This window comes from Schistocerca nitens, chromosome 2 (genome assembly GCF_023898315.1).
Source record: "Schistocerca nitens isolate TAMUIC-IGC-003100 chromosome 2, iqSchNite1.1, whole genome shotgun sequence".
Lineage (NCBI taxonomy): Eukaryota > Metazoa > Arthropoda > Insecta > Orthoptera > Acrididae > Schistocerca > Schistocerca nitens.
In genome coordinates this window covers 205577371-205590764 of record NC_064615.1, presented here as the reverse complement: position 1 = coordinate 205590764, position 13394 = coordinate 205577371, and the positions used below count along the sequence as shown (strand labels likewise).

At 43.6% G+C, this 13394-nt stretch overlaps 1 protein-coding gene across 1 annotated transcript in view; it reads right to left on the bottom strand.

The window, feature by feature from the left end:
* LOC126234323 (sialin-like) overlaps positions 1–13394 on the bottom strand; it is a 155739-nt gene that overhangs the window by 85208 nt on the left and 57137 nt on the right. Inside the window, exon 2 of the mRNA XM_049943009.1 lies at positions 7641–7870. Coding sequence (XP_049798966.1) covers positions 7641–7870 — 230 coding nt within the window. The remainder of the gene's footprint in view (positions 1–7640; positions 7871–13394) is intronic.

Genomic DNA, 13394 nt, shown 5'->3' with positions numbered 1-13394 from the left:
AGGTGCTGAAAAATAAAAAGCTTTAATCATAAATTGGAAATAGATGGGGAAATGATTACAAAATTCCAGACATATTTGTGAAGAATTCAACAGGTATTTCATAAATTTTAACAAAATTTGCTATCTCCCTCCTCCATTCATAAGTCCCAATACAATGTGGCACAGATCAGTAGAATTCAAAGTCACTCATGTATCCTGCTATGAAGTGGCTAACATTATAAAATCCCTAAAAAATCTCAAATCTGTGAGCTGGGATGAAGTTACAAAAAAAAATAATAAGGCAGTATGTAATAATATTGCACCCCAACTCTGTCACATAATAAATCGATCGTTTGATGAGGGCTGCTTTCCGGACAGTCTGAAGTATGCGGAAGTTCGACCTAAACCACAAGAAGGGCAGACAAGAGGAGATAGGAAATTTTCGCCTAGTATCAATACTACCAGTTAATTCTAAAGTATTTGAGTGAGTAGTGAATAACCAACTAGAAAAATATAACAAAGACATAACATTATCCTTAATAATCAGTATGGATTTAGGAAGGACTGATGCCCTGTCCATGGTACTGATGAACTAATCACTAAAATAAACAAATGACTTGATAACAAGGAGAGGGTTTCCAGTATCTTCTGTGACCTAAGTAAGGCATTTGATACAGTAAACCATAAGTAGCTGCTCCTCAAATTAGCTTCTTATGGCTTCTATGAAAAATCTTAAAGTTGGTTCACATTGTATCTCAAAAATAGGAAACAGAGAGTAGTTATACAACATAAGGGCGAGAAAACTTGCTCCACTTGGAAGGAAATACAAGCAAGTGTACCCCAGGGGCCATACTAGGCCCATTACTATTTCTATATTATATACATGACGTGCCAGGTAAGGTAACTTCAGGCACGCTTCAGCATGCAGATTACTCAACAGTGGTAGTCTGCTTTAAAAGCACTGAAGAATTAGCACAGAAAACGAAAGAGACTCTTCAAGAACTAGAAAACTGGATAAATAATAATGCTATGAAACTAAACCTAACAAAAACACAAACTGTACACCTCAGGACCAAACAAACTGTTCAATATATAACACAGTTAAGTTATAAAGGCAGAGAACAGATAATTGCACAATCTGTTAAATTTCTGGGAGTGATCATTAACAAAACCTTGTCATAGACAGATCATGTGGATTGCTTACTGAAGCAGTTAAATTGTTTTGTTTATGCAATGAGGATTCTAAATAAAGTAACTGACTTAGCTGTTAGGAAAATTGTGCATCATGCATATTTTATATCAGTTGTAAGATATGGCATAATTTTTTGGGGAGTTGAAAAGGGAAACCTCCTAAAAGTGTTCAAGATACAGAAAAAGAATGATCAGAGCTACGACTGGAACAAACAATAGACAATCATGAGAACATTTATTTGCAAGTCTTGACTTACTGACAATTCCTTCCATGTTTATATATGAAACACTTCTCTTTGAGTTAAAAAACCCACATCTTTTTGAGGGAAAAGCTTATGAAACAAGGCACCAACAAGATTACATGCTACCTTGCCACAGACTACCATTATCTGAAAATACTCCATATTACATGGCTTTGAAACTTAGCAATAAAATGCGTCCAGAGTTAAAGGACTGTAAGACAAAACCCACAGGTGCAAATATTGAAGAATATTTACAAAGCAGATGCTACTACATTGTGGGTGATTTTATAAACCATGAAGACAAGTGGGAGATATTACATCTATTTTGTTTTCATGTTTCTTTTTACATTACATTCTATGTGTATGCTTATGTTCCCTTTTAATGAAGGTATATGTTGTTTTTATATGTGTCCATACTTATAAACAATGTATCATGTAAACTATGTATCTAAATATCTAGATGTATACATGTATACTACTTTTATGAAAGTATGTGCTCTTTGAAGTATGTCCATATTTATAAAGTAGGAAAATAAACATGAAAAATACTTAAAAAGAGTAATTTTAAACCACTGTGGAAATTTTAAGAAAGAGGAAGAAATCTAACTTGTAATTATCTTTTTATGTTTAATGTGCTTCTGGGCGCATTCATATGCTTTATTTTAATGTATCTTGTTTTAAGGTATACTTAGACAGGCACAGAATTATTCATTGACGAGTCACCAATGTTTCACTCAAATGAATGTATATAACATGTCATGTGACAATAAAGATTCTATTCTGTTCTATTCTGTCTAAGCAACCATTCTTTCCACACTGAAAACGTGAATGGAACGGGAAGAAGCTACAATATCTGATGAAATGGGAAGTGCCATCTATCACGCACTTCACAGCGGATTCGAGAACGTGGATGTAAATCCAGGAAGCAAGATGCTCTGAATTGTCCACGCTAGCACCGTTGTTCGGACTTGACTTCTTCAAAAATACCGAAACCATAAATATTGATAATTCAATCAATTACCAAGAAATAACAATATCCTTAGAAAAATTATATAATAGACCAACATTTATTACTACAATATTAATAATAATTTACAAAACAATGTAATCAATCAGCTGATTTGGTGCATGTAAAGATTTTTGGGCATGGAATACACTGAAGTGACAAAAGTCATTGAATAGCGATATGCACATATGCAGATGGCGGTGGTGTAGCGTACACAATGTATAAAAGGACAGTGCGTTGGTGAAGCTGTCATTTTTAGTCAGGTGATTCATGTGAAAAGGTTTCCGGGGTGATCATGGCTGCACGACGGGAGTTAACAGACGTTGATCGCAGAATGATAGTTGGAGCGAGATGTATGGGACATTCCAGTTTGTGATTCGTTACGGAATTCAATATTTCGAGATCCACAATGTGAATAGTGTGCCGAGAATACCAGATTTCAAACATTACCTCTCAGCAAGGACGACGCAGTGGCCGACAGCCTTCACCTAACAACCGAGAGCAGCGACGTTTGCGTAGAGTTGTCAGTGGGAACAAACAGGTAACACTGCGTGAAACAACATCAGAAATCAATGTGAGACGTACGACGAATGTATCCGTTGTGACAGTGCAGCGAAATTTGGCGTTAATGGACTGTGGCAGCAGACGACCGACACGAGTGCCTTTGCTAACAACACGAAACCGTCAGTATCGACACTCCTGCTATCGTGACCATGTCGGTTCGTCCCTAGACGACTTGAAAACCGTGGCCTGGTCAGACGGGTCCCGATTTCAGTTGTTAAGAGCTGATTAATAATCAACATTGGCAGACGAAGACTTCTGGCATAAGAAGTCACTCACATCTGCGAACGGCCTTGTCAAAGATGGCAGGAGGAGAGGACAGAGGTTCAGGGCATCCTCTTACCTTGGGTTGGGAAACTGCTCCTAAAAGCGGCACAGTCAGCAATGACCAACGGCATGAGGATACAGAAGGCAATAACTGCATTAAAGACACATAACGTATATCCACAGGACATGTGGCCTGTAATTGAAAAAGCATCATGATGACCTCTCCATTGGCAAAAGATTCCGGAATAGTCTCCCATTCGAATCTCCGGGAGGGACTGCCAAGGGAGAGGAGAACATGAGAAAAAGATCGAATAATCAACGGAAAGATAACGATCTACGAGTCGGGACGTGGAATGCCAGAAGCTTGAACGTGGTAGGAAGTTAGAAAACGCAAGGGCTTAATCTAAATATAGTAGGGATCAGTGAACTGAAATGGAAAGCCGGCCGTGATGGCCGAGCGGTTCTAGGCGCTTCAGTCCGGAACCTGCTACAGTTGCAGGTTCGAACCCTGTCTCGGGCATGGATGTGTGTGATGTCCATAGCTTAGTTACGTTTAAATAGTTCTAAGTTCTAGGGGACTGATGACCCAGATACTAAGTCCCATAGTACTCAGAGCCATTTTTTAAATGGAAAGAAAACAAGGATTTCTGGACAGATGAGTATAGGGTAATATCAACAGCAGCACAAAATGATATAACGGGTGTAAAGATTCGATATGAATACGAAGGTAGGGCAGAAAGTGTGTTACTGTGAACAGTTGAGTGATAGGGTTGTTCTTATCAAAATCGACAGCAAACCAACATCGACAACGATAGTTCAAGTACACATGCCGACGTTGCAAGCTGAAGATAAAGTATATGAGGGAACTGAAAGGGTAATTCGGTACGAAAGGGAGACGAAAGTCTAATAGAATGCAGTTGTAGGGGAAGGAGTAGACGAAACGGTTGCAGGAGAATATGGGCTTGAGACAAAGAATGAGAGAGGAAAACACTCATTGAGTTCTGTAATAAATTTCAGCTATTAATAGAGAATACTCCGGTCAAGAATCACAAGAGGAGAAGGTATATTTGAATAAGATGGGTGATATGGGAAGATTTCAGTTAGATTACACCATGCTCAGACAGAGATTCCAAAATCAGATACTGAATTGGAAGGCGTACCCAGGAGCAGATATAGACTCAGATCACAGTGAAGTAATGATGAAGAGTAGACTGAAGTTTAAGAGACTGGTCAGAAAGAATCCATACGCAAAGAAGTGGGGTACGAAAGCACTAAGGAATGACGCGATAGGCTTGAAGCTCTCTAAAGCTATAGAGACTGCGATACAGAATAGTCCGGTAACCAATACAGTTTAAGAGGAAAGGACATCTGAAAAGGGGAATCACAGAAGTTGGAAAGAAAAACATAGGCACAAAGAAGGTAACTGCGAAGAAACAATGGGTAACAGAAGAAATATTTTTATTGATGGATGAAATCAGGAATTACAAAAATGTTAAGGGAAATTCAGGAATACAGAAATACAAGTAGCTGAGGTATGAAATAAATAGGAAGTGTAGGAAAGCTACATGAAAAATGTGAAGAAATCGAAAAAGAAATGATTGTTGGAAGAACTCACCATACAGGAAAGTTAAAACAATTTTCGGTGCAATTAAAAGCAAGGATGGTAACATTAAGAGTGCAACGGGAATTCCACTGTCAAATGCAGAGGAGAGAGCGGATAGGTGGAAAGGGAACATTGAAGACCTCTATGAGGGGTAAGACTTGTATGATGTGGTATAAGAAGAAACAGGAGTCGATTTCGAAGAGATAGTGGATCCAGTATTAGAATTAGAATTTAAAAGAGCTTTCGAGGACGCAAGATCAAATAAGCCAGAAGGGATACATAACATTCCACCAGAATTTCTGAAGCCATTGGGGGAAGTGGTGACAAAACGGCTATTCACGTTGGTGTGTAGAATGTATGAGTCTGGCGACATAACATCTGACTTTCGGAAAAATATCAAGCACACAATTCCAAAAACTGCGAGAGCTGATAACTGCGAAAATTATGGCGCAGTCGGTTTAATAGCTCATGCATCCAATTTGCTGACCAGAATAATGTGTGGAAGAATGGAAAAGAAAACTGAGGATGTGTTAAACGACCATCAGTTTGGCTTTAGGAAAGGCAAAGTTACCAGAGAGGCAATTATCAGGTTTCCATTGATAAAGGAAGCGAGACTAAAGAAAAATCGATTCATATGATTTGACGAAAAAGAAAAAGCGTTCGATAATGTAAAATAGTGCAAGATGTTAAAATTCTGCGAAAAATAGGGATAAGCTATAGGGAGAGACGGGTAATATAGAATATAGAATATGTACAGGAAATAAAAAGAGTGGACGCCAAAAACGAAGTGCTCGGATTAAAAAGTGTGTAAGATAGGGATGTAGCCTTCGCCCTTACTGTTTAATCTGTACATCGAAGAAGCAATGATGGAAATAAAAAGAAAGATTCAGGAGTGGGATTAAAATTCAGGGTGAAAGGATTTCAATGATACAGTGTCCTGATGAAACTGCTATTCTGAGTGAAAGTGAAGGAGAATTACATGATCTGTTGGGTGGAATGCACAGTCTACGGAGTACAGTATAAGGATTGAGAGTAAATCGAAGACAGACGAAAGTAATGAGGAGTAGCCGAAATGAGAGTAGTGAGAAACTTAACGGGGCTGATGGTGACGAAGTAGAAGAAATTAAGGATTTCTGCTACCTAGGCAGCAAAATAACCAATGAAGGACAGAGCAAGGGGGACATAAAAAGCGGACTAGCACTGGCAAAAGGGGCATTCCTGCCTGAGAGAAGTCTACTAATATCAAACATAGACCTTCATTTGAGGAAGAAATTTCTGGGAATGTACGTTTGGAGCACAGCATTGTAGGGCAGTAAAACATGGACTGTGGAAAAACAGAAACAGAAAAGAATCGAAGCATTTGAGATGTGGTGCTACAGATGAATGTTGAAAATTAGATGGTCTGCTAAGGTAAGGAATGAGAAGGTTCTGCGCAGTATCGGAGCGGAAAGGAATATGTGTAAAACACTGACCAAGAGGAGACATGGGACGATAGGACAACTGTTAACGCATCAGGAAATGACTTCGATGGTATTAGAGGGAGCTGTAGAGGGAAAAACTGTGGAGGAAGAGCGAGACTGGAGTAAATCCAGCAAATAACTGAGGACGTAGGTTACAAATGCTACTCTGAGATGAAGAGGTTAGCACGGAGAGGAATTCGTGTGGGACCACATCAATCCAGCCAGAAGACTGGTGATTCAGGGTTCGAGTGAGGGGTGCGGCGCAGACTCCATGAAGCCACGGATAGAAAAAAAATGGTTCAAATGGCTCTGAGCACTATGGGACTTAACTTCGGAGGTCATCAGTCCCCTAGAACTTAGAGCTACTTAAACCTAACTAACCTAAGGACATCATACACATCCATGCCCGAGGCAGGATTCGAACCTGCGACCGTAGCGGTCACGGGGTTCCAGATTGAAGCGCCTAGAACCGCTCGGCCACCCCGGCCGGCCACGGATAGAATCTGTCAACAGGTTCAAATTCAAATTTCTCTGAGCACTATGGGACTTAACATCTGAGGTCATCAGTCCCCTAGAACTTAGAACTACTTAAACCTAACTAACCTAAGGACATCACACACATCCATGCCCGAGGCAGGATTCGAACCTGCGACCGTAGCTGTCGCGTGGTTCCAGACTGTCGCGCCTAGAACCGCTCGGCCACTCCGGCCGGCTGTCAACAGGTGACCCTACAAGATGGTAATGGTTCCGTAATGGTGTGGGCTCTGTTAACATGGAACGGACTGGGTCTTCTGGTCCAACTGAACCGATCATTGACTGGAGATGGTTTTGTTTGGCTACTTGGAGACCATTTGCAGCCATTCATGGGCTTCATGACGATGAAATTTTTATGGGACACAATGTGCTGTGTCACCGGGCCACATAGTTCGCAATTGGTTTCAAGCACATCCTGGACAGTTAGAGCGAATGATCTGGCCCCTCAGATCGCCCGACATGAATCCCGTCGAACGTTTATAGGTGATAAATGACAGGTCAGCACTTGCGCAGTTACGGGCGACTATAGAGGCAGTATGGCTCAATATTTCTGCAGGAGACTTCCAACAACTTGTTGAGTCCATGCCATGTTGAATTGTTGCACTATGCTGGTCAAAAGAAGCTCCGACAAGATAATAGGAAGTATCCCATGACCCTTGTCACCTCAGAGTAGTGCATTATTATAGCCCGGATTTATGCATTGTGAGGAGGCGAACAACAGATGGAAGCAAATTTTGGAGTAACTGTTGTTTAAATTTCTCATGCTGAGTTTTGTTTACTTCTCTTAAAACAGTTACCTCGTTATCGTCATCAATCGGTTCCACTTGAGGAAGGCTCTCGTTGAGGGTGTAGTTTCTGGTTATGTTGATATCCGAATGGAAGCATTCGCTGACCACTGCACTCCCGTCTGACGGTCGTTTCTTCACCATGGAGACTATAGCCATGTTTATGTTGCTCCTGATCATGTAGTTGACTCCACAGCCCAGGAAGGTGATACACCACAGTACACTGGTGCATGACAGGCATCCTATAACAGAGCAATAGAAAAGTGTTTTTTCAATGGATCTGACAATGAATTTTGTTGTAATATCAGTACGTTCATCTCGAGATTGCTGGCATTAATATTAGTTTCTTTCGCTTTCTTCTTTCTCGTCAACTTACTTTTGATTTCAGTTTAGCATAGGATAACGTATGCCATTGTACAAGATAGTGTGGCATTCCTGGTAAGTAAATTAAACATACACTCCTGGAAATGGAAAAAAGAACACATTGACACCGTTGTGTCAGACCCACCATACTTGCTCCGGACACTGCGAGAGGGCTGTACAAGCAATGATCACACGCACGGCACAGCGGACACACCAGGAACCGCGGTGTTGGCCGTCGAATGGCGCTAGCTGCGCAGCATTTGTGCACCGCCGCCGTCAGTGTCAGCCAGTTTGCCGTGGCATACGGAGCTCCATCGCAGTCTTTAACACTGGTAGCATGCCGCGACAGCGTGGACGTGAACCGTATGTGCAGTTGACGGACTTTGAGCGAGGGCGTATAGTGGGCATGCGGGAGGCCGGGTGGACGTACCGCCGAATTGCTCAACACGTGGGGCGTGAGGTCTCCACAGTACATCGATGTTGTCGCCAGTGGTCGGCGGAAGGTGCACGTGCCCGTCGACCTGGGACCGGACCGCAGCGACGCACGGATGCACGCCAAGACCGTAGGATCCTACGCAGTGCCGTAGGGGACCGCACCGCCACTTCCCAGCAAATTAGGGACACTGTTGCTCCTGGGGTATCGGTGAGGACCATTCGCAACCGTCTCCATGAAGCTGGGCTACGGTCCCGCACACCGTTAGGCCGTCTTCCGCTCACGCCCCAACATCGTGCAGCCCGCCTCCAGTGGTGTCGCGACAGGCGTGAATGGAGGGACGAATGGAGACGTGTCGTCTTCAGCGATGAGAGTCGCTTCTGCCTTGGTGCCAATGATGGTCGTATGCGTGTTTGGCGCCGTGCAGGTGAGCGCCACAATCAGGACTGCATACGACCGAGGCACACAGGGCCAACACCCGGCATCATGGTGTGGGGAGCGATCTCCTACACTGGCCGTACACCACTGGTGATCGTCGAGGGGACACTGAATAGTGCACGGTACATCCAAACCGTCATCGAACTCATCGTTCTACCATTCCTAGACCGGCAAGGGAACTTGCTGTTCCAACAGGACAATGCACGTCCGCATGTATCCCGTGCCACCCAACGTGCTCTAGAAGGTGTAAGTCAACTACCCTGGCCAGCAAGATCTCCGGATCTGTCCCCCATTGAGCATGTTTGGGACTGGATGAAGCGTCGTCTCACGCGGTCTGCACGTCCAGCACGAACGCTGGTCCAACTGAGGCGCCAGGTGGAAATGGCATGGCAAGCCGTTCCACAGGACTACATCCAGCATCTCTACGATCGTCTCCATGGGAGAATAGCAGCCTGCATTGCTGCGAAAGGTTGATATACACTGTACTAGTGCCGACATTGTGCATGCTCTGTTGCCTGTGCCTATGTGCCTGTGGTTCTGTCAGTGTGATCATGTGATGTATCTGACCCCAGGAATGTGTCAATAAAGTTTCCCCTTCCTGGGACAATGAATTCACGGTGTTCTTATTTCAATTTCCAGGAGTGTATTTATGTGTGACTCTAGTGTGAAGAACATTGGATACATTTTTCAGTAAACATTATAATGCATACAGAGTGTTTCTGCAGTTTCACTACGCAAGATGAGGGCTTTTAATAAGAAACGAGTAAGTATCAGTCTGAAAATCAACTGTTTCTTTAATGCCTCATCTTTCATTTTGAAAATTCAATCAGGTTAAGAACAACTTTATTTTCTCCTTAATTAGAAAACAAGGAATTACGATGCATTTTTCCTCTATTCTCTGTAATACAGCATTACTTGTCTACTGTTAATAAACATTATTAAATTATTTCCAAATTTGCGCCAAATGAAAATATATTAATCGGCTTGTAACTTTGCTTTCTTCCTCGCTCACGTCATCAATTGCTTATATGTGCTCATAACTGCATAGGCGTCCACCCCCGGTAGGTGAGTGATCAGCGCGACCGAATGTCAATCCTAAGGGCCCAGGTTCGATTCCCGGCTGGGTCGGAGATTTTCTCCGCTCAGGGATTAAGTGTTGTGTTGTCCTAAACGTCATTTCATCCCCATCGACGCGCAAGTCGCCGAAGTGGCGTCAAATCGAAAGACTTGCACCCGGCGAACAGTCTACCGGATTGGAGGCCCTAGTCGCACGACATTCACATTCACTGCATAGGTCATTTCATGATGTAATTGTCCCGTATTACGACCACTTCGGTGATAGAGAATCTCCTCTGCAGGAACTGAAAGGAAAATTCCACGAAAGACGACACCTCTGTAATTTGGAGACTACTATTATTGGTATATTTATTAAAATATTGTTTGTTTCGAGACACTGCCACTTATGTTTTCAAGTTATCTGTTTCAACCTTTGAGATGAGATTCATTACAAGAATCCTAAGGGAAAGTAATTAAACCTCTAAGGAGATATCTTGTAAACACCTTGTTCCTCATATTTAGAGTGATCGTCATCAACGACGGGGAAGACAGACAAGGAAGAGCAGAGCGTTTCGTCACTAATGACATCGACTTCCATGGGATGTTAAGCCCTATGCTTCCTTTTTTTCTAAAATCTACCGCGAGAGTTAAAGAGGACAGACAACAAGGGACCAACAGAACCGGGTGTGAGCAAAACGGAAGGAACTGCAAATTCGCTTCGCCAGCAGTGCGGCAGCTTGGTGGATTCCGGGCCTGAGCTAGCGGCAACTTCCTATCAACACGGAAGGAAGAAGAGGAAGATTAGGGCTTAACGTCCCACAGACATGGAGAGTGTTAGAGACGGAGCACAAGTTCGAAATGTTTCAAGAACAGCGGAGGATATCGGCCATGCCCTTTGAAAGGAGCCGTCCCAGCATTTGCCTGGAGTGATTTCGGGAAAACCTGAATCTGGATGGGCGGACGCGGATTTGAACCGTCGTCACCCTGCATACGAGTCCATTGTGCTAATACTGTCGAGCTCGCTTTGTATATCAACACGGAGACATCGGTACATGGTCTGGGTGGATGGATGCCACCTCCTATCCACAGAGGGATGTGCTGGCGATATGCAAGAAGATACTATCAGTGGTGTGTACTCTAGAAGGGTGTTGCACAAGAAAAGTATCATGCAGGTGGCGTTTGGCGAAAACAAAGGTTGTACAGTCGCCTCTATTCTTGCTGTGGTTCACCATGTAGCTGTGCTACCATGTGAAGGATTCAGTGTTTCCAGTTTACTACTGTACTAACTATAGGGCCATACAACACATAATTGTGTTTGCCTGAAATACGCTTCAGTAGTGGAAGATTCTGTATGAATTACACTCTAAGATCAAGAAATAAAAAAAGCGACGCACCACGAAGGAATTATCCGAAGGGGACGGAAACCGGGAGACGTGATGTGTATGACCAAACAAATAAATGATTATACGAGGGCAGTTCAATAAGTAATGCAACACATTTTTTTCTGAAACAGGGGTTGTTTTACTCAGCATTGAAATACACCAGGTTATTCCCCAATCTTTTAGCTACACAACACTATTTTTCAACGTAATCTCCATTCAATGCTACGGCCTTACGCCACCTTGAAATGAGGGCCTGTATTCCTGCACGGTACCATTCCACTGGTCGATGTCGGAGCCAACGTCGTACTGCATCAATAATTTCTTCATCATCCGCGTAGTGCCTCCCACGGATTGCGTCCTTCATTGGGCCAAACATATGGAAATCTGACGGTGCGAGATCGGGGCTGTAGGGTGCATGAGGAAGAACAGTCCACTGAAGTTTTGTGAGCTCCTCTCGGGTGCGAAGACTTGTGTGAGGTCTTGCGTTCTCATGAAGAAGGAGAAGTTCGTTCAGATTTTTGTGCCTACGAACACGCTGAAGTCGTTTCTTCAATTTCTGAAGAGTAGCACAATACACTTCAGAGTTGATCGTTTGACCATGGGGAAGGACATCGAACAGAATAACCCCTTCAGCGTCCCAGAAGACTGTAACCATGACTTTACCGGCTGAGGGAATGGCTTTAAACTTTTTCGTGGTAGGGGAGTGGGTGTGGCGCCACTCCATTGATTGCCGTTTTGTTTCAGGTTCGAAGTGATGAACCCATATTTCATCGCCTGTAATAATCTTTGACAAGAAATTGTCACCCTCAGCCACATGACGAGCAAGCAATTCCGCACAGATGGTTCTCCTTTGCTCTTTATGGTGTTCGGTTAGACAACGAGGGACCCAGCGGGAACAAACCTTTGAATATCCCAACTGGTGAACAATTGTGACAGCACTACCAACAGAGATGTCAAGTTGAGCACTGAGTTGTTTGATGGTGATCCGTCGATCATCTCGAACGAGTGTGTTCGCACGCTCCGCCGTTGCAAGAGTCACAGCTCTGCACGGCCGGCCCGCACGCGGGAGATCAGACAGTCTTGCTTGACCTTGCGGCGATGATGACACACGCTTTGCCCAACGACTCACCGTGCTTTTGTCCACTGCCAGATCACCGTAGACATTCTGCAAGCGCCTATGAATATCTGAGATGCCCTGGTTTTCCGCCAAAAGAAACTCGATCACTGCCCGTTGTTTGCAACGCAAATCCGTTACAGACGCCATTTTAACAGCTCCGTACAGCGCTGCCACCTGTCGGAAGTCAATGAAACTATACGAGACGAAGCGGGAATGTTTGAAAATATTCCACAAGAAATTTCCGGTTTTTTCAACCAAAATTGGCCGAGAAAAAAAATGTGTTGCATTACTTATTGAACTGCCCTCGTAATTTCAGAAAAGAGGAAGAGCTGCACAGATTGTGCAAGTTAATAATGCGTTGGCCCAACTCTGGTGCTTATGCAAGCAGTTATTCAGTTTGGCATTCATCGACAGCGTTGTTGGATGTGCTCCTGAGTGATATCGTGCCAAATTCTGTCCAAGCTGGTGTGCTACATCGTCCAAATCCCGACCAGGTTGGAGGGCAGTGCTAATAATGCTCCAAACGTTCTCAGTTACGGAGAGATCCACGACTTTGCTGCCAAAGCAGGGCTTGGCAAGCACGAAGACAAGCAGTAGAAACTCTCGCCGTGTGCGGATGGGCATTATCTTGCTGAAGTGTAGGCCTCGGATGGCTTGCCACAAAGGGCAACAAAAAGGGTCGTAGAATAACGTCGATGTATCATTCTGATGTAAGGTTTCCGCGTATGACAACCAAAGGGGTTCTGCTATGAAAAAAAAACGGCACTCAGACCATCATTACTGGCTGTCGAGACGTATTCGTTGGTATCCCACCGCTGTCCAGGTCGTCTCTAGACACTTCTTTGGCCTGGAATCTCACTGAATGGGGTAGAATTCTCTTCAGTGATGAATCTCTTTTGGAATTGAGCCCCCAAGTAGGATTTTCTTTCCAGAATGAGATTTTCACTCTGCAGCGGAATGTGCGCTGATATGAAACT